General features: G+C 32.7%; 1 protein-coding gene across 3 annotated transcripts; it reads right to left on the minus strand.

The window, feature by feature from the left end:
* Positions 1-1,362: 1,362 nt before the first annotated feature.
* LOC134232253 (sodium- and chloride-dependent glycine transporter 2-like) lies at positions 1,363-26,095 on the minus strand. 3 transcript variants are annotated; one of them, XM_062714214.1, is made up of 15 exons: positions 26,073-26,095; positions 18,080-18,288; positions 17,705-17,836; positions 8,882-9,022; positions 7,964-8,129; positions 7,095-7,227; positions 6,752-6,886; positions 5,597-5,700; positions 5,337-5,461; positions 4,991-5,103; positions 4,199-4,333; positions 3,877-3,976; positions 2,802-2,902; positions 2,345-2,524; positions 1,363-2,126 (listed from the first exon to the last, which is right to left on the minus strand). In XM_062714214.1, exons 2-15 carry the CDS (start codon positions 18,264-18,266, stop codon positions 1,983-1,985), a joined length of 1,896 nt encoding a protein of 631 aa, XP_062570198.1. In that variant the 5' UTR covers positions 18,267-18,288; positions 26,073-26,095; the 3' UTR covers positions 1,363-1,982. The 3 variants fall into 3 exon arrangements, with proteins under 3 accessions (XP_062570198.1, XP_062570196.1, XP_062570197.1); XM_062714212.1 differs by lacking the exon at positions 26,073-26,095 and adding an exon at positions 23,010-23,050; XM_062714213.1 differs by lacking the exon at positions 26,073-26,095 and adding an exon at positions 20,637-20,719.
* Positions 26,096-26,133: the final 38 nt, after the last annotated feature.

The following is a 26,133-nucleotide window of genomic DNA, read 5'->3' on the forward strand; positions in this document are numbered from 1 at the left end:
GTCTAACTCAAAATTAAACATATTTTAAGCATACTTAAGATTGTATTTACATATATATGATACAGTGATACCTGTTTAATTCAGATGTTGTGTAATCCAAAATCTTGTCTTTTACAGTGTAAAGTCTTTAAAGACCCTTGCAGTAAATTCACTAGTCAAAAATGTTGTCTATTAAATCCGAAATATTGTCTTACACATAAATATGCTTCTGTGGGAAAAATAACTTGCATCTCAATACAAATACAATTTCACACATATAATTGTATCTATATGTAAATGTAGACACTTCAAAACATAGAGCTGATGAGATTCACTGATTTGCATTAAAACATACATAAGGAGATTCAATGGGAAATTCAAAGGAAATCAAACCTAAATAAATAAAACAAAATACAATGTAAATAGGCAGGACTGGGATGATGATTTACGATCTGTCCTGTTATTGCAGATTACCTGAAATATGGTAGATGTAAAGTGATTTATTGTAATATCACCAGTTTCTACACATCTGAGATATGTGCAGTCCATAAAAATACCATATACAAATCCCTAACAAAACCTAGACAAGCAATACAAAACAAAAAAAATTATGCTGTCAAATTTTAATTACACATCTGTCAATTTTTAAATTTCATTGACAACTGAAGTATCAAAGACTTATACAACATATATTTTTTGGCATACTTATTTGATTGTAAATTATGCTTTCCAAATTAGTACTTTTATTTATTTTAAAAATACATGTTCATTGATATGAAATGCTGATATCGAGTTTAATTACAATGAACATGCATAATATAAACCAATAAAATGTCATAGCACTAATACAGCAACATTCAAATTTGTATTGGAATTCTGAAACTACCTCACATCTTATCATGAGGACGGGGCCAGGTGATGAAAAACTTGTACACTGAACAATGTGTAAACAGAGTGATGGAGACGATAAAGCAGTGAAATGGCATGCATATATAACAAGGTCTGTAAAATAACACTTCTGACCATTGACAGATGAAGCTGGATTATCAATGGCAGGTATTAAAGGCACAACTCTGGGGTTAACCATAACATGCATAATGTCTTTTTTTTCTATAGTTTTGTAAAAGAACATTTTTTTTTTCATTTTAGCATTTTAGCATAGAAACATTGCTTTCTGTGCTTGCTGTGTATAAAGCTGTGGGGAAAAAAAATCACAATCCTAAAAGAACACAAAGACACAAGTAAAATCAATGACTTCAGTACATTTGGAGAATGTACAATAATTAATAATTAAGAACTAATTCCTGATAGAACAGGACTGACGATTGAGGTTATATCACATGACTTGCTCACTTCTCTACAATGTTATTGTGTCACAATTTATATCACATGACTTGCTCACTTCTCTACAATGTTATTGTGTCACAATGCAATTTTCAATTTTCATTATGGCATCAAAGAAAAATTACAAAAAATGCATTTTTTGTAAGCACCTTGTATTCAAGGAAGCACAAAGGAGTTTTGGGGTCATACACTATATGTTAGATTTTAGATACTTCACTAATTTTTTTCTAAATATTGAGACCATTTTATGAATCTTCATAAACACAAGGTTCAGTTGTACATGTCACCATGTACTACCAAAAACACCTTAAGTTTGTGTCTGTTGAAAATCCTAATGACTACTTAGCAAAAAAAAATGCTGTATAATTACCTGGAAATTTAAACTCGATTAAAGCACATAATTATGTATATCTGAATTTTGGCTTTGTCTACTACAAGTAGATAATGCTGATACATATTATATTGTACCTAAAAATTAGGTTAATAAAAACTGTCAACAAAAATATCGTATCTGTGAGATTCATATCATTAATCTACAAACAATTTTAAAAATTACAACAGTCATTTGATTTGTGATAGCCTGCACCTGATCTTTTAATTATCTACTGAGGATTCTTGCTCAGTAAACCGAATTTTTCCGTATGTATTTTTGGCTGGTATTAGACTTTCTGACTGTCGGTGTGGTCTTTGAGTGGAATCTGTGACTCGTAGTTATAGCTGTCGTCCATCCTCTGTCGCTGGGCTCGGTGATCCTTCTTGTAAGGTCCCCACTTCTCCGTTGGTTTGGACAGGTGCTTGATGAGCTTTAGAGAGAAACCATAAAAAATAAACCAAGAACTCTGCAGAATCAGGAGAGCTTGATAGAATGGACTTGGTAAACAATAATATTGCTGTTATAAAACGAAGAAATTCCTATCATTATCATGAAAAGGGTCTTTTTTAATGTGATGAAAAATTTGTGAAATAAATTAATAATATATTCACAATGAGGAATTCTGAAGGAAACTCTTTGTAAACTTACTTCAATAAAAGACCCAGAGAATTGACTCCGACGCCTTAGGACCATGTAGACTGCGACAATGGGGATCATCATAATGGAAGCTATGGTGATCAGACAGCCCAGCCCGTCAGCCCAGCCCGGGAACTTCTCATTGTTATATTCTGTGGGGCTAAAATCAATAGCCGTGAATAGCAGGATACCCTGTTAAAAGAACAAAATTCATATTAAAGAAAGTCAAAACCGACACCCAGACAAGGTAGAAATAATATCTAAAGGGGCTCAAAGAATGAACAAGAAGTCTTTAACAATACTGTAGTACAACCAAGTTACATTATAATCCTGGAAGACAATAGTTCCTCCAAGATTTGAAAACATTACAATTAGGCTGTGGAGCTACTGTGCATTGTTCTTTAAAATTTTTTACTTGTGGAGATACAGATTAAACTGCTCTGAAATCATAAACTAATCTGATTCTTACCAACAGAGCTATTGGAGCCACAAACTTCCAGCTGTATTTCCATATATTGCTAGGTCGAGTTCCCAACATCAACTCAATGTCTGTCAAAAACCTGTCAGCACCTACAAAATTTTAATCTTTTCATATTTCTTATATTTATTTGGTACCTGTACTAGAAATAATGTTTTCATTGCAAACTAATACTGAGTAAACATAGTCAGAGAGGACACTTCTAAGAGCTGTCAAAGGAAAATGCCAACTGTACTTTATTTTAAGTGATCTAGAATTTATGTAAGATTTCATATGACGTACGTATGCTTTTACTATTTAGAGATAGAAAATTTCTCGTGTCAAGTTAACCCACCCCACCCCTCTCATTCCTTTGTTCTATAATTTCCAAACTTTTTAATTTATTTGGCAGACATTTACATATACCGGTAGTTGGGTGCGTTTCATTACCGCTACATTTGCGAAATTTTCATTACCACTACATAGTCATTACCGCTAAAAAAAATGTTACATTACTGCTACATATAAAAGTAATACATTACCGCTACATTGTCTCTTTCGCTAACCAGCCACTTATGAATGTACAGATTGATTTTTAAGTATAACATATACAGGCATAAGACCTGTTTCTCCTGCTCACCACGAGGAGTTGAAAGAAGGACTTTGAGCAGGATATTTTATTAATTTTTTTTTATATTTATATATTTCATTTTATAAAACACTTTAAATTTTTAAAATCAAGCACTCAGTTCATGGATAAAACCCACAGTCTTTACACAATCAGTAAAGCTTTGACTGTCATTTGCTAAACATACTGTTGTATTGTAATTTCACCTATTTCAAGTGAACTGTAAATCTTTATGAAAGCTTTGTGATTGGAACTCATATTCCGTACCTGCATACCTGGCTGATTCGATATGTAGCAGTAATGAGTTTTTTTCCACCAAAAATTTGTAGCGGCAATGATCGGTTGAAATTTTGAAAAAATGTAGCAGTAACGAGTTGAAATTTTTGGTGATGTAGCAGTAATGTTGACCTCCCCGGTAATTATATTTTATCAATATAAATTTCCCCTACATGGACTCACCATACACCCAGGATATTCCGATACACTCCACCATACCAATAAACAGGAGAGAGTAGGTGGCAGCGTAATTATCAAACAACTGCAGCATGTACATTCCACCCTGCCATAATACATACATGTACATATACATTTATAGGTAAGAGTCGCATGAATAATGACCCATATTGTCACGTTTTCTTTTATGGTCTGTGTTGAATAAACTTTTCTAGTGCACTTTACAAATTCCATCTTTCTGAATCCATTTAAATCTATGATTTAGTATATTTAAACAGCACAGGTAATTTAATTCATTATTCATTAGATATAAGAATACCCTACAGACCTGAGAGCAAAAGATGAGTCCAATCAGGAAACAGAAGATGGCGATGACGATCAATAACAACGTTTTCCTGTGACCTTTACGGAGGTGAGGGAACTGATCCAGCAATGTAGTATGTACGGTAGTTACCGTGGAAATCTATAAATAAAGCAAGAACACTTAATTTTAAATGCAAATGATGCGGTTAATACAAAATCAATTTGTTGTGATATGTCATCACAAATTATTTTATCTACATTTGTTTATTTCATTTTCTTTTCTTTTTTTCAAGACACAGTGTCCAGGGTTGTAATGTCATAGTTATGTGGTCGAGGTTGGAAACATGAACATGAATTTCAACATCATACATGTATCTGGAGAAACTTTAGCAATTTTAGTCTACTTCAGAATGGTTTATTACCTTTATCTTAAACAAGCTAATGATGAAAAGGCAAATCAAGTTTTACCATACTTCTGATATTCTTTCTGTCACAAAATATCTCTTTTATTCAAAAAATAAATTGCATTTTTTAACAAAATTTCACAGTTGAAAATGTAATAAATTCCCAAACAGTAATATTTTTATATCATTCTTATTACTGTAATTATAAATCTCCCTCACATTCAAGTTGCCCACCATCCTCACAACTTTATCACAAAAAAAGTGTAAAAAAAAAAAGACACTGTAGAGAGAGGGGGATAGAGAGGGAGGGGTAGACACACCTGTTATTTTACCTGGTTAAGACACATCTCTATAAATACCTGTAATTTTACCTATCATGTCAGATATCCTGGCCTGGGTACATTATACTTTACCTGTGTTCCAAGTCCAAGAGTGATTAGCATAGCAAAGAAAAGCACAGACCACAATTGTGAAAGGGGGAGTTTTGTCACTACATCAGGGTATGCTACAAAGGCCAATCCTGCACCTGTTAAAAGGGAACCGAAAAAATCTAACATCAAATCCCTTATCTACATGTTCTCACCCATCACTCATGCCAAATTATAATTCACACATACTTCTCCATTCCTGTAGAAAACAGGAGATGGAAACAGAACCCTTTAGGGTTCTTTATATTGTTTTATAAGAGTTCTAGTCAAAGGTACACACTTTAAATTATTATTTCTTGGTTAAAGACAATTGTTTACAAAAGGTTGATACCTTCAGTAGCGACTTTATCAATGGGCTGCTCCAACACCTCAGCCATGTAACCAATGATGCTGAAAATGACCAGGCCAGCGAAGACACTAGTCACAGAGTCCAGTACCGACACAATGATGGCATCCCTGTCAGAAAGAGATAACACTAGTGATACATTCATAATCTCCAGTTTTATAACATCTTATGAATTTCAGTCACACTCACAACGAAATGATTACTTGATTGCGCTTTACTTGACTTGACATAGTTTTATGACTTACATTTTAGAATTGTTGTTGAACTTGTTGTAACTGGCCAGGGTAATCAGCCCTCCCCAGCAGGGGGACAGGGAGAAGAAAATCTGTACGGCGGCATCTCCCCACACCTACAAACAAACAAGTAGATATAACAGGGGGTCAGAGAGAAGAAAATCTGCATCTCTCCACACCTACAAACAAACAAGTAGATATAACAGGGGGTCATGGAGAAGAAAATCAGCATCTCCCCACACCTACAAACAAACAAGTAGATATAACAGGGGGTCACGGAGAAGAAAACAGAGGGTCAGGGAGAAGAAAATCTGTACAACAGCACCTCCCCATACCTACAAACAGTGAAAAGTAAAATCTTATAGCCATTAAAATGAACAAATAAAACAGGTCAAAGTTCATTATTTCTCTTTGTTTGAACCACAAAAAGAAGGGTTTTTAGAATTTATTTTAAGTCAATAACCTGTGCCCTATCAAACCTATGCTCTATCATACCTATGCTCAATCATACCTATGCTGTATCATACCTATGCCCTATCAAACCTATGCTCTATCAAACCTATGCTGTATCAAACCTATTCTCTATCATACCTATGCTCTATCAAACCTGTGCTCTATCATACCTGTGCTCTATCAAACTTGTGCTCTATCAAACCTATGCTCTATCATACCTATGCCCTATCAAACCTGTGCTCTATCAAACCTATGCTCTATCAAACCTATGCTCTATCATATCTATGCCCTATCCAACTTATGCTCTATCGAACCTATGCCGTATCAAATCTATGCTCTATCAAACTTATGCTATATCAAACCTATGCTATATCAAACCTGTGCTCTATCATACCTATGCCCTATCAAACCTATGCTCTATCAAACCTGTGCTCTATCAAACTTATGCTATATCAAACCTATGCTATATTAAACCTGTGCTCTATCATACCTGTGCTTTATCAAACCTAGGCTCTATCATACCTGTGTTCTATCATACCTGTGCTCTATCAAACCTGTGCTCTATCATACCTGTGCTCTATCTTACCTGTTCTCTATCTTACCTGTGCTCTATTATACCTGTGCTCTATCTTACCTGTGCTCTATCATACCTGTGCTCTATCTGACCTGTGCTCTATCATACCTGTGCTCTATCATACCTGTGCTCTATCTTACCTGTGCCCTGGCTAGTTTGTCCCACTGTGGAGTGACGTAGTACACAATTCCTTTCAGAGATCCAGGCAGAGTCAAGCCTCTTATTAACAAGATCAACAGAACCACATACGGGAAGAAGGCGGTGAAGTAAACAGCCTACAAAACAAAAGGCATCCAGATGTTTTAACAGGAGTAAATATAAGAAATTAATAAACAATGCTGATCAATTTTTTTTAACTTTTAATATTAGCATTAAACAATGAATGAAACATAATATTCTGTTTTTTATTGATGTATGAATTCTTTCAGAATGCGATTTACTGTCAAACATTTTTCATTCTCAATTGTTCAGTGTTGTCCTTACTTTTCCCGAGGTTTTGATGCCCTTCGCCAGACAGATACAGACCAGCACCCAGGCCAGCAGTAGACACCCCGCCAGCTCCCACTTGATGTCTCCTAGGGAGTGGATCCCCTCCGTAATGTCAAGGACACTCTGACTGAACAGATAAATACATAGCATGTGATACAAATATAGATCATGTGACACAAATACAGATTACGTGACACAAATACAGATCATGTGATATACATGTGACATTTAGATTTGAGACAATCTCAATACACTCTGTAATGCACACAAATACAGATCATGTGATACATGTATGTCATTTTTGAAAGAAAAATAATCAAAGCATTCATTTTCTCTTCATCTGTCTCTGTCATTTTTTTATCAAGCTACAAATATGTCTATAATATTTGGCCGACTTCAATAAAACTTAGTTCAAAGAACAAGGTTCACTAATGGTCTTACTTGGCCCTGTGAATTTCTGAAAAACTGAAACTGCTTAGTTTTAGTTAACAATGCATTGAATATCACTTAGATCTTTGGTGATCGCGTATCTATCTAAAATGATGTAATTTTCTGGCTAATCAATGCATTAAGACGTCACAAAATGCGTAAATTTCCTAATGAAAAAGTCTATAAAAATGGCCAATTTTGAAAGCTAATTTTCGATATTTAATATAGAGTGCAACCTCTGATCTAAAATATGCAACTAATAAATGATAGAACTGTTTCTGAGGATTAAAAGACATGTTTTATTTTTTAGATCAGAGAGTGCGGTCATCAAGTCTCAAAGAATACATTCAGTTTGTTAAATAATTAAGAGTAGATTGTGACTTGACCATGCAGTAAAAGTGTTAAGTAGCTATACTGTATAGTAAGTTAATTACTGGAAATAGTCGTCGCTGGGTGATTTAAGTTTGTCTGTGCCGTTGTAGAAGGTACAATTCATTGTAGAGAAGTCTAAAGCAGTGGAGTTGACACATTGGTCATCACACCAGGTACCATTGGTACGCTGACATTTCAACATCTTAAACTTCATCTCTGTACTACACGCTAAATGGCACAGAAAATAAATAAGGTATCATTTAAGCAGTAACATGTAAGCATGTAACATTTTAATACTACAGTGTACACATAAAATGTTTATAATGATCTTCTTCTGATTCAGAACAATTATTTTAGACATATGTTTCATACTAAATTTACCTTAACTTTACTTTGAAAAATAAAACAATGTGGACATCAGAACTAGGATAACATATACCGTAAATATTTCCTATTTTTCTTAAAGGGAGGTTCTTTATTTTGATTTTCTAAGTTTTAAAGCATAGCTCAAAGAGCTTGATTAGGCCAAAAAAAATTAATTTCTAGGTTCTCAGGCCCTCCCTCATCTCTTCCAAGGGCGCCTCATTGACCCTTTTTATTGCTAAATCAATAAAATAAAAACAACAAATCACCTCCCTCATCATTTTTTGAGGTTTTGTACAATGTAAAAAGCTGACTCATCATGTTTTGGGGGCAATAAAAAGTAAAAAAAAAAAATGCCTCCCTCCCCCATCATATTTCTTGAAAAAAGGCCTGAGAACCAAGGAATTAATTTTGCATGGCCTTATGTATAATTGTATATGAATGTTTTCAGAATCATATTAAATTTATTTTGTTTATTTCATAGCTAGGACAAAAAAAAGTTTTCTTTTAGCCAAGTGTTCCAATGGAACAGAGATAGAAATGATTTTTTAGACAAGTGAAATGTTATGTATGGAGCTGTAAGAACATTGTGTGTAAGGAGAGATAACTCTTCCCACCTTCCGTGGCCCATTCTCCACACTCAGCCCACGGTAGATTGGCAGCTAGTGAAGCGAACAGATAGTACAGGGTATAGGCAATAATCATGTTGTAGTAGATACAGATGAACACCGATACCACAAACATAGCCCAGCCAACTCCTGAAAAAGTCAACATTACCATCATCTCTAAGGCATTCCCTATGGCACGCCGATTGGTTCAAAATTATTTTCTGCACAACGATTAAGATTTTATACACGAGCTAGATGAAAAAAATACACGAGTAAAATAAAAATGCACGTATAGGTAAAAATTGCACATAGTTTGAAAGATTTTAACACAAACAACGAAAAATACACGAATCGGAAATTTTTTGCACGATTTAGGGGTATAATTTGCACAAACAAAAAATCAAAAATTGCACGAGCAGAGGAAACTAAAAATTACACAAACAATTTTACTGCGCATACAGCTGCGCATATCATTATTATGCACATAGATTATTCATCGTGTTCTTGGTTTTCTGTACTCTTTATCTACTTAGCTGGATGTAATCGAGAATGGAAATTAAATGGCGTTGACGATGGCATGTTCTTTACTTTGCTTTTTTATTTCTTTGCTAAACCTCGATCCGATTTCTAGCTAATGCCAATCGAACAAATGAAGTGTTTCCATGTGATCTATATGTGAGAATACATCAAAGTTTTTCAAAATATTATGTTTTTCTTGTATTGACCAAGATCCTAACTAATATATGGAGGTATTATTTGATGACAAAAATTGTGACAAGAAGGAATTGTATAATGCGAGGTAAAAAAAAAAAACACCATTGCATATGATGCTCTCGACTCCGAACTAAAAGTACCGAACGATAAACAGTGCGGTTGACTAGGATCTTGATTTTCTTTTAAATAATTGTTAGAATTATTATTTTTTCGGAAATTACTTGTATAAATATAAAATTAACACTTGCATAATCAAACGATTAATAAAGTTGATTATTCATTGAAATTGGCAGAATTATTGCTGATTATAATCATTAAGCTGTAGAATTAATTTTGGTACTCTTCATTTGTACCTATTTTATTTTCTTTACCACTCGGAATAGGAAATTATATATACCTGTATTCATTTTATTGGATATATATTTTTTTTAACTTAAAAAGCTTGGTATTACCTTAGATGTACACAGCATGTATTTAGATCTAATGTCAAACATAAAAAACATTTTATTCTAATAACACGTGCATTCATACTTATAAAATATCAGGATATCAGTTTTGGTTGGAGATCTTTAGCATATACTTTGTTATGAATTCCTTTCATGAAATCTCATATTTTCAGTTATAAACTACTCAATACAAACAACACATTTCTTGTGAGCATTACACTCAATCGTAATGGCTATTGCGTGATAAATGTTTTCATTTTAATGAAAAGGACCAGATAAAAGGAGAACATATATACTCTATGTGCTTTATGTACATGCGCTTTTGTGTTTTGTTACTTTTAAAACATTGTGATTTACTAAGTACATCTATGAGTACAATGTTACAAATAGGAAGCAATATAAAAAAAATAGAATGGATACAGCAGTGTTATAGAACGTATTTTATCACTCTGAAAAATGCAAATAATTTATGTTCTTTATGGAGCTCGATGTGTGGCAACTATTTTCCAAGACAACAAATTCTGTTTACATTTCAAATTCGACTTCATGATTTTTTAAAATTATTTTCCAACCACTAAGTTTCTTGTAATATTACCTTTTTTACCCAAATACATGTAAATGGCCATTATGAAAAAAAAGAACATGATTATACTTGTATTATTATGAAACGAAATTAATCGTCAATCAGGCCTGTACACCCCCATTCCCCATCATTTTTGAGTATAGATTTTGCTATAGTAAATTTTCCTTTACATGCTGGTTGACCCCAACCCAACCCCCAATTTTTAAATGTTGTTAGGTCGAGCGCAGGCAAATCCCAGGATATCGTACCCTTAAATTCTTAAAAATATTTTTCAGGCACGTAGCATCAGAAGGGACCTGCCCCCCCCCTCCTCGTTTTTTTTTTTTTTTTGGGTTATTTTTTTGCAAACAGAACCTACTTCCATTGTAAAATTTCAACTGAAAAGCCCCCTTTTTGTTGCTGGATTGGAATTGAAGGTGCCTCGATCACTATCTAAACGAAATAGGATTTTCGAGAATAGACGCTTTACCTTTTTTCTGCTTGTTAATTAGAATGTTTAGGTATAACCCCCCCCCCTCCTCACTTTAAAAAGCGATAGTAAATGTGTATCAGCATAATATAATTTTAAATTGTTTAACTCCTTTATATGCATTTTACCTATTCAAAATAATCTACACTAGAAAAACAGAAATTCACATAAGTAAAACACTGTATAATTTTACTACGAGTTATTAAAAAAAATGATGGATTCGTTTAATATTAAAATTAAAGTTGCGCAATTATTTGCTCGTTTTTTTTTTTACTGTTTACTTCTAAAAATGTATCGGGCAAATTCCACAACCCAGATGGCAGCAACATTGCTTCAAAATCTCTGAATGAATTGCTAGTAACCTTCAATCAAAAGGTATTATTGATGTGTCAAATAACTATAAATCGATTATCGTACAGGTGTCTTTCATTCCAGCACCAGCGGGGAGCCAGGAATCTCTCGATATGAAAAGGTCACGCATCCACAACCTTAATTATTACCATAGTACACTCTGTGGGTGGTGGAGGAAAAGAGTTTCATTTGTTGTTAATTAACTCTCCTGTATTACCTCACGCTGTTTTTATTTATTTACCTTTACTATGATATTATCATTGTTTTGAACTTTCAAAAGATATTGCTATATAGAGGAATGACATTAAATAATCTAACAATTAAACACGCAACTGATGATATATTTTCTATACATGTAGAATGCATTTTTAATAGAGGGGTGTTAATTTATATGCATATTGTGTACCTGTCAATTTTTAAATGTATAAAACAATGTGCATATTCTTGAGAGTCTAGCGTAATTCTGAAAGACTGAATCTTTTTTAAAAGATTGAATAAATATTGTTAACACATAACTCATCCTCTTGTTTTATAACGTTTCAAGCATCCAAGCCACACTGAGCTGTTCTCTAATGAATATTAATGAAATGTGCGCAATGAGGATGCGCTGTATATAATGTCGATGTTGTATTCTCACTTGTGCAGTTTTCGTTTTTACGTTTGTGTAATTTTCTCATTATATCGTGTAAATATTTTCTTGATTGTGTAGTTTTTGTATAGTTTGTGTAAATTTCAATAACTTTGTGTGTATTTTCCGCACTTTGTGTAAGTTTTGACTTGCTCGTGTAATTTTTGTTTAAGGTCGTGCAGAAAATATTTTTGAACCAATCCGCGTGCCATAATTCCCCTGATACTGATTTACATCAATTTGGTTAATTACTTACATATGGGTTGTTCTTATTATTAATGCAGTCACTTATTGCTTACACTACACCCCCAATATACTTCCAATACACAAACAATTAGCCTATCACTTTTACGATCAGACTATCATTTATACATCCATACACAAATGCCAGGATTTTGAGATAAGTTTTCTGTCTTCAGTAGCTTGTGCACATGCATATACATGTATTTTACCCAGCATCTAACCTAATCAGATCAGATGTCATATAATTAATTTATTTATTAGTAAATTTTACAATTCTACAATATGCTTTCAATAATGTTCATGAATCGTTGTTTAGTTTGTTTAGGTGTATGATCATTAATGTGTGTAAAATTGTTATAAGTCAGAACACATTTATAAATTTTAAAGCCCTATAAACAGAACGGATCATGTTAAGATGTGAAGGATCCACATCAAAGATAGATCTGACATCTCCCAGATAAAAAACACTGGCTACAGACCTACACAGCCTTTGTTCTTCCGCTAGTTTCTGACACCTAAAGAACTTAAACAATTAGTTTAATCATTGACTAGATTATCATTAAATAGAAATTACTTTGTCAAGGAATTTTATCAAGATAATCTTGATGATTTTATCAAGTTCTTCCCCTTACATGTGGCAAAAAAATAAAATTACAGTGCAATTTACACTATCATGAATATACACGTTACTATCAAACAATGGCTTCATGTAAACAAATACCGCTGTTATATAAATTATGTCTATCAAACATTAAGACGTTAGCTAGTATCTTGAGACATTTCATCATATCGTTCACACAAATACTAATCTTAAGACCAATACATGCACATTACTGGTACATGTATATACTTCTTATAAAAACTAATTCTCCATTTTATGTATAGATGTATGAAAGTGACCCCCTCTTTATCACATTACAACAGTTGTTACACTCCTGAAAACACAGGAATGGATTAAAAAGAGTTTTAAAACGTCATCAACAAATGACTTTTTTTATCATTTCACACACATTGTACAGGTTAAGTTTAATGTGCTGAAAAAAAATCTTTTGCTTAGAAAACATTGCCCCCATGTCCGCAGTCATGAAGTAGTAGTTTCCGGCTTTTAAAAATTGTGATTTCAGAAAGCATTTTTAAACACTGTTTGTACTAAGTTAGACAGATAAATGACAAACATTCCTTTCAGGTCTCTGACCAGCAGTGCTAAAAATACCCAACAACAAAACCTAAACAAAAATCAGACAAAATCCTAAAATTTTGACATCAATTATCAATTCTGTTTTTAGCTCTCATTTACACAGTTACATCAGTATTTTACTCATTATTATGAAGGACTAAATTGAACATATACTCTATTACCCATCTTAAAATTTAGCTTAAATTTAGTTTATTAGGGATATGCCATATGAGATAAAGTTTACTTTTCGTACCAACTTAACACAGATCCACATTTTCTGGGGGGAAGGGGTCCACGATCATTTTTATTCCATTAATATATATACATTTAATAACACAGACTTTGCAGTGTTATTAGATGTACCGATATATATATTAACCAAATTAAAAAGACCTTGGATGGTTGTACCCCTTCCCAACAACTAACCCCCCCCACACACACACACACACAAATTTTCAAGTTAAGGAAAGAAGGTTAAGGGGGAGGAAGGAGCAGGTGTTTTGTTTTCATTTTGCATGTCAAGAAATTTCTGGTTGGAAATATATTTTTTGACTTGGGCCCCCCCCCCCCCCCCCCCCCCCCCCCCCCCCCCCCCCCCCCCCCCCCCCCCCGGAAAAAAATTCCTGCATCCTTACTTGTGTTGGGTTTGGGTCACAAACTTTTTATCTGTTTCTACCTTAATTGTTTTTTTAATCAATAATTATCATTTTCTGTCAATGACCACACGTTCGTTTTCACTAAATTTACTCTATAGTCCATTATATTGAAAATTCAAGGTATGTTTTGACACTTTTGTATGGTTTTAATTTTTTGTTGGCATATTTACCAAAGGATTGTGATTAACTACCGAGAGGCTTTCATACAGTATAAGCCAATTACAACAATAGGGTTACTGACTGGAGGAGATGTATTACATTCTTAAAGATACATCACCCTAGCTGACAAATTGCCACTGTTCCCTTATTTTAAGAATATTTATCTTTCACGGTTAGGTACTGTCATCTCTGTACTGTGATTGAATGAGAAGACTCCATAATTTTCCCCATCTGTACCTGCCTACAGAGTGGGTGAATTATTGATCATACCATATGTTGATCTGTTTTGCTAAAAGCAATTAGGAAATCCAAAATAGCTCAATTTTCACTTAAATACAGAGTGTAAACATGCAAACAAATTTTCCATGAAATGACTGCAAGGAAAATTAGATGATAATACTAAATGTTCTGGTAACAAGTAACCATGGCATGTCAAAGTCAGCTCTGTTTCAGGGGAATCAATACAACATAAGATAGCAATCATTCTTTCATGATTAATTTATTCATAACCTAAATTGTGGATTTTTGATGCTTTTCTTTGATAAATAAGGATATTCAACAGTTCATTAACTTTCTATTTTAACAGACCAGGGAATATTTTTATCAACATATTGATCTTCATAAAATGAAGGAAAATCAAAAGTTCTAGCACTTCTGACATTCTGTCTCACTATCAAAGGATTTCACTCACTTTGACATCCTTTCACACTGTGATCGGATCACTTTATCAAATGGCTAAAGTATCACTAATATATTGTTGAAAATCTAATGAATATATAGCCATTATACATCATAGTTGTGTCTATAAAAAGTTGAAATTTAAAGTGAAACACACTGAATTTTACACAAATGCTGCTTTAAACATTATTACTGTAAATTAATTCATATATTTTCGTGTGTCAAATTTTTGTGGTTTGAAGAAAATTAAACTCTTGGTTCGTGGGGATTTGAATTCGTGGATGAAGAATTGCTGAGTAGTTATGTATGTAAAATTTTACATTTTGTGTTGGACATGAATTAGTGGGTCTCTTCATCATGTTCATACCCTGAAAACAATGAAAATTTAACCCCTATGAAAATTTTGATTTCACAGTATTAAAATGGATCAGTGAAGTTTGTTTCATGCAAGTTTAACATTCTGTTCTCAAGGCTTAATTGTTAAATTAAGCGATTAACTACATCTAATTTTATGAAAATGTGGAATATTTTTATCCCGGCTTCCATTGAAAGTGGGGGATATTCAGTTCAATCTGTCTGTCCATCTGTCCTTCTAGCTAACCTTGAAGGTTAAAGTTCAAAGTCATAAATTCCTACCTTCATGAATACTGTTTGTCTGTAAAACTTTCATTTCCAAGAAGCTTCTGAGCTTTTTGCAAAATTTTTTTATACCTGACCCCTTCAACCCCACCCCCACACCTAAAGTGTCCCCCACCCGTAGATCTGTGCATGCACTCTTCTTTTTTCCTTTAGACACAGGGGGTCAATTGGCTTGTTAACAAATGAAACACTTAAAAACATTCACTTTTGTATTTCCTAAACAAACTACAGTAAGCTGTAAAAGGAATACTCAATCCAATGTCCACTTGTGTATATCTAATGCAGTGCAACATGTAATAATATAAATTTTCTAGTGATGTGATTTGCCTTATGTTGAGTTTAGCTAAGTGAGTCTGAACTTCCTGACATGCTTGAATGCTAAAATTCAGTTTTATCATGTTTATCACCAGCAAAAGGTTAAGACACCAGACAATAAAATGGACTTCCCAGTAAATGCTCATCTGAGCCTACAGCATAGGTATAGCTGTAAACCCAGCCTGACATATCTACCAAAACCATACAGCTACACCCACTCCAACCTACACCAGTACTGTGTTATGTTAGATTTCCAGATTCCACGAAATCCAGCATTCCTCATCACAGACTCATATATGCCACAATGACCTACTTTTACATCTCTCTGTCTAAGATGTTGTGTGTTATGCTAAGAAATTGGCACTTTATCTAATTTCTTTAGAAAGTTTGAACTAAATATGTAGCAGGTATATACACATGTTTACATATAGGACCTTAGGTGTTGCTGCTTTTCTCTGACTTAAACTCTTTTTTTCTCAAGAACTATATATAAAATGTTAAAATGTCTCTTTGAATAATTCTTCATAAATGTGTATTCAGATTGATTAATCTGAAATTTTACAAATCTAATGATTCCTTGATTTGCAGCTTCTTTCTATCTATTGTGACATTTTTGCCTTCATCAATTAATGAAGACATCTTGAATGAGAAGGGCCTTATTATCTGTACAGTTAATTAAGAACCACCATGTATATATCCCAAACTGCTACAAGCAACATTATTCTCCTGACAGCTACATTATCTCAAACAAACAAAACAATGCCTCGCACTACTATAATAAAAACTCTGATATTGTAATACAGGGATTGTCAAGTTTATAACAATAAGTTTTTTTTTCTATTAGAATGTCTATTAGATTGATATGTTAATCTATCCAGGTTGGAATTTTAAATTAATTGACATAACTTTCACTATAATCTTTGCAAATAAGTGATGTGTTTTATGATAGACCACAACTTTGTGACCATTAGAATATATTTAACACCTTTAAACACATTTAAGTTTTATTTTCTATTTTGCATTGACAGTCAATTGCTATATTCATGACGAAAAATTCTTTGTATTGAATAAACCTCAGTTTTCTGAATTGCAGACATGTATGTTGACCTAACTCTTAAATTTCCAAATCTTGACAAGCAGTTTACATAATAACTGAATAACCAAAAGATTTGAATGAGACTTGTGTAGCTGGTTTGTACTTTTAGAAGTGTACAAGAAAATTGCACCAAGACTTTTTTTAAAGTTCAAGTTTTACATTTAAATTCATGAAGACCTAAATATCTTCATGTTTTTTTGTTTTTTTTTTTGAAACTTTAATCAAACTAAAACAGTGCTATAATAACTAGGATAAGAGTTTTGTAAGAGTTTTACAGTTAAGATTATTTTTTGTTCTCCTTGAGACGGATGAGAATCAATTTTTAACTGATAGATTCACTACCTATTTTTGTCTTTATTCAGTAGAGCCATTAACCTTAGATATGTCCTACTAGTCATCTACTACTAGTACTGACCAGGTCCTTCTATTATCTTCATCCACTAGAGCTAAGAACCTAAATGCTATAAATAGTCCAGCTATATACTAGCTAGACTAGCCTGTCTGAGCTTTGCAGGGAAATGTCAGACTGACAGCTTATCTTAATCTGACAACAATAACCCAAAGTCTGAGGGTTTTGAGGAAGTTGAATGGCCTTATTGGATTATCCACTGCAGATTTAAAGGTCAATCCAAGTTAAAGCTTCCCTACCAGCAGTATACTATTAGATGTCCAACTCACCTTTGAATATGGGTGAGGCCCTCCACACCATAACGATCCCTGAGCTGGCGTACTGCCCCAGGGAGAGTTCCATAAATACCAGGGGGATTCCCGTAATGAACAGCATGATCACAAAAGGTATCAAGAAAGCCCCTGAAAACATTCAATATTTTTGATAAAAAGCATTGAAACTTCAATTTGCTTGTCATTTGGGAATTTTTAAATTTGAAAATTCAATTTGGATATTTTTCTTTTACTGGACCTGTAATCAATGGCTGTATGCAAAGGATATTAAGTTCCGATACTAGATGTTCACTTATTTTATTTTAATAATCTAGAGTAAGCTCCCAAAAAGCATACAGATAAATGAATCTTAAAATTAAAAAAATTACCCACCTGCACCATTGCGGTAACATACGTAAGGAAATCTCCATACGTTTCCCAATCCTACTGCGTACGAGAGACAGGACAGAACAAAGTCCAGTTTATTGGACCAGTTCCCTCGCTCAGCGTTTTCCTCCTCGAGAGTAGAATCAGACTCGTTGGTCATGACGCTGGATTTGTCTAACTTGCCATTCGACATTCTGGGCTAGAATTCTTGACACCTGAAACATATGTGAAAAGTTACATCAATTAAATCATCACTCAAGCTTTAATTTGCATAATAAAATTATGGCCTTTATTTTTTATGTCAAAAAAATGTTAAAATAATACACATTTTACAGAATGGAAACCTGCATGAACATATATGAATTAAAATAAAAACTGTTTTTATTTCAGTCACTACTCTTTGTGTACCATGGTGTACTCCTATGGCTTTATTTTCATTTCATGCAGATGGACATTAATGTTTATCTACAAACTCATTCAAGGACATTTTTGTTTATTTATTTAATAAATTCGGTGGCATACCGGTATAAGCTCTGTTACATATATGTCAGATTTGACTGGGTAAAAATAACTTTGGGTTGTCCCCCACATTTCACATGTTGTCCAAATAATGTAATAATAACAGAACATTATAATTCTATACCTGACAGGTTTGCATACCAAATCAGATTTTTTTTTATTTCTTTATTAACATGGTTAAAGCAGCAACACTGTTAATAACTTTTAGAATTTTAAATTTTCATAATTGATTCACAAATGTACATGTACCAGCTTTTGATTCATATGTAAAAGATTTAATAACAATGATAAATATTCTGGTTGTGACATTTTATATTTTGTTTGTTTTATGGAGTTTAACAACCCACCAAGATGTTTTCATTCACTGGCAGGGATAAAAATTTTGCTAAATTTAAACTTATAAATATGCCATTGCCTTGGTCTCCTAAGCAATGAGTGAACAGTTAGCCAAAGTTGTTAACATTTTGTGAAGATATTAATTCATGTCAACTGGATTCCAGGTCTTTTCTGTGCACACATCAATCTTCGGTTTAGATACTTGATAAGGATTGATGGTTCAGAGGAATATTTTTAGTCATGGTTTTTACTACTGGTACTCCTCATCTAACTTGAACCATCAACCTGTTACCTGGGGGGGGAGGAGGGGGGGCAGGCCCATTTAAAATATTATCCAATTCCATGAATATTACAAACCCTGGAAAGGGACCACCACTCACATCGATTTGATCAGCTGGGAAAGAATATGACCAGTCAGGGGCATAACACAAACAAGTTATAAAAAAAATAACTTAAATAAGTTATTATACACACACGAAATTTTTTTTAATAATAACATGGTTTTTATATCCTACTTGGACATTGATTTCTTGGGAGTTTTGTGTTTCCTGCCAATATGCATTGCATTTTGGGACTTGTAATACATAGATGGAGTGCAGTTACTATGGTGAGGAGGTGGAGATAAACAGCATTTTACACCTTATTTTGTGGTTTTATCCACATGGTTTATATGTCCAATTTTTATTATTAAATAAAAAAATTTCCCAAGACTTTGAACAATTTTCCTGCATTGAGCAAGGTTTAAATTTAGTCAAATATTTGTTTTTGTCTTGGTGCACGAGCAAAAACCTTTACATTTGGTGCACGAGGTGTGAAGTTAGGGAGGAATGACACTAAATAACTTAAACAAGTTATTAATTTATTGAAACTTAACTATTTTGGAAAAATAACGTGTTTGAGTTACTAAGGCTGGGAAAAGGAGGGTCATAGCAAAGAGAAGTAATTCATTGACACAAAAAATAACATTTGTTAAAATAATATATGCCCTTGAGTACTTAAAATATATAATAAAAAATTCACATAAATTTAAATATATGGAACCTTTAAATATAACATATTTCACTCACATTTAATTATTAAATAATAATAAAAGGAAATCAAACACAATTTTTTAAGTGAGCAATCTCTGCTACTCGCCTCAACTATTGAGTAGTCTAAAGCCTGTGATTGTGAATCAATATTTCTAAATAAAGTAAATTATGATATTTAACCATTATGATTATGTAGAGTAAAAACTTTGGATTCGGTCAATACTACCATTCAGGAAACTTTATCAATCTAAAGCACACCATACAGTGTACGCTGTGTTTTACGGTATGCCCTCCTACATAATTAACAAAAGGCAATACACGCGGTTATTATGCACAGTAGAGTTACTAGGATTACACGCTTTTTAAATAAAAAAAGAAACAAATATAGGTAAAATTATTAAAAGTAAAACGCTTTTCAAATCTAACTAACTGAAAGAACGATCCAATGCAGCGTAATGTTAGCACGATCTTTCAAGTCTTTTCTTTCTGCAGCACCATGCGTTAATGACCACGTTTCTTGTTATGTTTAAAGTAAATATTGACTTTTCCACACATACTGTGAATGAATAAATGAATAATATCACTAAAACTTTTAAAACTTTTGCTTTCTGTCTATATTGCAGCAAATATAAATGTAAAAAACTGTCAAACATGACATGATTTATTAGTCAACTTACTTTCGCCGTTTCCTGTTCGATGATGCAAACGTGCCAGGTCTATTTTACGGATCGTTTTCCACGAAACGAAAATGTTGCTGTGACTGAACAAGAAAACATTGACCTTATAAAACCTTATCTACGGTGCGTCAACTCAAACCTTGAGCACATGTCGAGATGAGGAAAAAAATATACAATAGATAAACAGTTTTGCTTGAGTGATTTTAAAATTTCTTTAAAAAAAAATATCAAGTACACGGCTTAAGCATATCCCTCTTCCTCAAATAAATAAATAAACCAAACAAAATAAAATAAGAAAACATTACATAAAATAAAAATGAAAAAAAATGAATAAATAAATATTTTTAATGACCTGACAAACAATATCAGTTGTCTGATATCTTTATATATACGATGATACATTTTAAAATTAGTGCCCTTTGTATTTTTCATGTATAAAACATTAACGCTACAGTTCTGCAGCTAGGTCGAGAATAGTATGCAAAACTGAAAATAAGTTATTGATAACTTACAAAACAAAGAGTGAACCTTTAATTTGCTCAAGCCCTAATTATACAGCAGAATCATTGAGGGGGGGGGGGGTACAAAGACGGTGTGTGTCCATCCCTACTTTGAAAGCACAAACACGAAGTCCCACCTAGCTACATCCTCAGGGCTGTGTTGGATGGCAAGTCTTCTATCTAGTCTAAAATATCCCGATTTTTTTTTTAAATTAATAACTTTATTTGAAGAAGGTGAAAATAACAACCAGGGTTCAAACTAAAAATAATCCATAATCAATACAAATATGTAGAAAGGGCATAAAACACGAATTCTCTCTCGGACTGTAGTGAACGCCCTATTCCCTAATCCGCGCTTGATGCGTTCTACCGTTTAATCTCATTTTCATTCTCTTCGTTGCCTTCCAGTCAACATAGTCTAATTCAAAAACAAATATCAAGTATCATTTGGCAAAGAAAAATTTCATACAATTTAGTTTTAAAATTTGATCATTTTCGATATCTTTATATGATGCTCTTCTTCCAAAGGAGATCAATATAGTCTAAAAATGACCACCCAGCCCTCTTAAAAGTATTTTTAACCTAGGACCCACTACTATTTAAAAAGCGTCCCAAAAATAAATTCATGAATCTACCCGTATGCCATGTTGAGAGTGATATTGGAATAAGTGATCAGTAAGTTTTGCTAAGACTGTCAAATTTAAGCATGCTTCTAGTTACGGTCTTGTGTTTCAGACTGTACTTAAGTCCCACATAATACTGATATAAAATCGAATTGGCGAAACCTTGAGAAAAATTTTTTACTCCTTTAATATAACAGACCCCAGGTGCCACGGAGAAGAAAGAAAATCTTAAGCAGTTGGAAATTGAAACTTTTCAATAGCAATAAATAGGTCACACCCAGTCCGTGTGCCCTTGCAGTACTTGCATGCAGATATACAGAATTATTAGGTATAGGTTTATTTTTTTTTACATATAAGAAAAATGATTACACTTTATAGTCAAGTGCCTGTGTAATTATGCACTAACTTTACTCCTCAAAATAAGGACTGTAGTTTCCTTATAAGGCGAAAGCTGATGAGTCCATTTTTGGAATTTATCAACGACGCATGCTCAGGAGATAGATTCTAACATGGGGATGTAATGGATTGCCCATGACAACGTGGCAAGCTCAGTTAATGCTGCGGTCTAACATTGCATCATGCACTTTCTCAAAGCCCACACACATTTTTTAATGACTTTAATAAATGTTCATTCATTTAAATTATAGCTATGAGAGAAAAAAAACCAAACAGATTTTTCTCAAAGTTTCGCCAATTCGATTTTACATACTAGTAAGTAAAAACTGCTACATGAGAAAATATTGACTTCTTGGTTATATACCTTTTCTTTCCTTCCTGCTCATTAACAAAACGATTTTCCAGCTACTGTAATGAATTCAGTCTAAGATGAATTGTCAAACTATTGAGAGATACCTTTCTTAAAAATAAGCTATACGCGTTATATAATACCCGTTTAATAAGTTTTTTTTCTGATGATTCAGAATGTTTTAATAACGTATTATAGTATTTGACTGCATGTCTGTCAAATTTCTCGAGAAATACATAAAAGATTAATAATTCCACAATGTATAGCATTCTTCAGTTAAAATATTCCATACGCACTCTAGTAGATAAACGTAAACAAAATAAAGTGTTAGTTAGTGTAGCATTTAATACGTTTATCAAACTGTCTCTATTCAGGAAACTCGATTTAACACGTTTATTAAAATGTTTCTATTCAGGAAAATATTTAACATGTTATTGAACAATGAAAATGATTTACAATTCTAGAGTAGTGATAAGCATTAAAACGTTTATAAAGTCTACTCTACCTAATATGGCTTGTACCTTCCTAATATGGCGAAAACCAAGGTCCAAATATGGAAGACACAACGATGCCCACTCCCTAATATGGGATATATTGAACTGCGCATGACTTCACGTGGCAGTCTCGGGGAATTGCATCATGCTTGATAGTTATAATGCATTTCCTCGAGTGATACCCTTAAATTCAAGGTTTTTCTCTATAAATGAAAAATAAAAATCTTCGGCCAGGTCTCCGGTTTATGATGTTCACGAGACTGATTTAAAACGTGACCTTGAAACGTGTCAATATTTGAATGTGATTTTCTTCTCAAACGAGATCAAATGATGGGTGTACATTTTTAATAGGAATGGTTGGGTTTTATTTTAATATTTTAAAGAAGTCTGGCATTTGATTTTTACTGAAAAAATTCCTTGCACGTACACGTGTTTCATTTCTCAGACTTAAATAAAAATGACAAATGTTTTTGCAAGCTTAAAGTACGAGAAAATTTAATTAAGAACAAAGGCACAGTTGAATTTAATTAAGTGAAACACGTTATAAAATGGACAGGGAAATATGAACCGTCTCTTGTGAATTATTGTGCACTTAGTTTGTCTACATTTAGTTTTTAAAAAGCTTTCAGGTGTATGTGATATAACTTATTATATATACCACAACTGTTTGGGCCAAACAAACTAAAATTGCTCCGATCGAGAGATCAAGAAAAATAACTCTTATATATGGCCTAGTCAGAAGTTGTACTTTATAATAATGCTATATGAACAGAACTAAGTATAAATCTTTAAATATCATTTGTGAAGAATTAACAACGAAGCTGCACGTACATCAGTAAACTCAAACAAAATTCACTAATTAATTAATTCATTAATTTATTTATTTTTAAAACACAATGCCATCCCCCAGGCTTGGGGTCAATTACTTTGAAATGTAATTAATTACTTTCAAATACATTGATAATTTTGTCAATTACTTGCAATTACAATTACATTGATTTTTTCAAATGTAATTAATTACTTTCAATTACTTTGACAAATGTAATTAAATACATTTCAATTACTTCGAGTTTTATTTTCATAAAAAAAAATAAAGATTTTTTTAAGTAAGATTTTTTCTATAGCGATCGAATTCGAACTTTCATTCAGTGTTTTTGTTCTTGGGTATGATAGGGGTTCACCTGGTCAAAATCAGTATTTTACCTTTACCTTATAATGAGTGTGACACACTGTATAAACAAATAAAACATTATGAGACAATTAATTATTGTACAAACACAAGCCCATGCTACACCAGTATGGTGTATGGCAAGATCTTTTTTGTTACTTTCTCAAATCCATATTTTTGAAGGAAATAAATAATATCTATCACAATTCCATTCATTATTATCTATCTTAAAATGAATAGAATACAGGTAAATCTAAAAGGGGATGTAGTTAGTCTAATTGCTGTAAAACAAGTTAACTATCACTAAACAATCATTGTTATTTGGAAGTGGGACTAGGGAGAACTGAGATTTATAAAACATGGGAATAAGTAATATAAAACCACCAGTATAAAACTATGTATCAGTATAAGAGACCTTTTTAAATATAAACTTTCATTTTGAAAAAAAGTAATTGAAATGTAATTGAAAAGTAATTGAAAATACATGACCTTTTTTGAAATGTATTGAAATACATTCAATTACTTGTAATTGAAGGCTCGCTCAAATACAAATTACTTCCAATTACTTTGAAAAATGTAATTAATTACACTCAATTACAATTACTTTATTCAATTACCCCATCCCTGCCATCCCCCATGTTTTTGTTTTACACAATCTCAAATGGGTGCATTGTTTATAATTATAAGTATACTGTGCTGCATGCTGCCCTTACAATTTGTATAAAATGTATGCATATTATAAATAGTCTACACCGTGCACAAGTTAATAAATTGAACATGACGATATTTGATACACCTTCTTGTCGGTCATTAATTTTCAATCTCATAATTATCTCCTTCTGTACAAAAAGGATGTGTTCTTATTTACATGTAATTTTCTTTTATTTTCAAATTTATTTATACATTTTTTCTCAATTGACTAAGTGCTTGGAGTTTACAACCGAATGACCTGACAATATTTAAACGCACAAATTGAATTCCCACCGTATTAATTGTCGATAAAAAAAAATAGACCTGGAAATGTAATAACTGTTACATTTATGAAACCAAAGGCTTAGTTCTACCCTTATTCCTTAATTGGTAACCATACCTACAAGCAATTGTTGGAACTGATGTCCCTCAATCTGCTACATATATGTACACATTTTCTATCCCTACCTACAGGATCTGGACTTTGTTTAATTCTGTGCTGATCTTTAAGGGAACCACTCAAATAATCATTTTGAAAAAAACTTAAGTATGTAAGACAGTCACTATAATACTATAAAGTTTAGACATATGTTTCAGAACTCAATTCAAAAGTTTCCTGTTAACACCGCCCCCTTTCTACCCTAACCCGGTAACTGGAATCAATTTAGACAGAGGTTCGGTGAAACAATATCAAAAATCAACCCAAACTTCTCTTCTTTGACACCTGATGAAAAACATATGGATATTGAATAATGAAAATAAAGAAATTTTATGCTTACTTGGAAAATTCATTTCTGAAAATGGTAAAAGAACCAATGTATAAATACACAGACTCTGTCATCATGTCTATGCATGCTAAGCCATTTAAATTTATACATGTATAGCATCACATTTTTGTATTGTTTTGTGATCAATGACACTCTTCTGGACACTTGTATTATGTATGATCAGTGACACTGAGAACAATATTATTATGTAACTTGGTCATTTATATAACTGTTTAAAAAAAAATTAATTATATTGTTATACAAGAAAAGAGAGAATGTTTAAATTGCATGTACATTTATGTATGTTGAAATGCCCCCCGGGGCCCTTGATTGGTAAATAAAATATCTTTTATCTTGTATCTTGTATCTTGTATATGATAATAAAACATATGAAAATGTCCCAATCTATATGTATATATGCAATCCCAAAGAAAACAAATGATACATACCTAACTTTGGAATAAAATCTTTCCGAAGTTTTTACCGGTGAACTTAAGTACGGAACCTAAA

Source organism: Saccostrea cucullata, unplaced genomic scaffold (assembly GCF_032062105.1).
Source record: "Saccostrea cucullata isolate Sc308-1 unplaced genomic scaffold, CSIRO_AGI_Scuc_v1 ctg1143, whole genome shotgun sequence".
Classification (NCBI taxonomy): domain Eukaryota; kingdom Metazoa; phylum Mollusca; class Bivalvia; order Ostreida; family Ostreidae; genus Saccostrea; species Saccostrea cuccullata.

Coding starts and splice junctions, on each gene's coding strand:
- LOC134232253 (XM_062714214.1), bottom strand. CDS start 18,266: ATGTCGAATGGCAAGTTAGACAAATCCAGCGTCATGACCAACGAGTCT. Junction 3,977..4,198: donor GACTCATCTTTTGCTCTCAG/GTCTGTAGGGTA, acceptor GTATTATGGCAG/GGTGGAATGTACATGCTGCA. Junction 2,903..3,876: donor CGGAATATCCTGGGTGTATG/GTGAGTCCATGT, acceptor AAAATTTTGTAG/GTGCTGACAGGTTTTTGACA.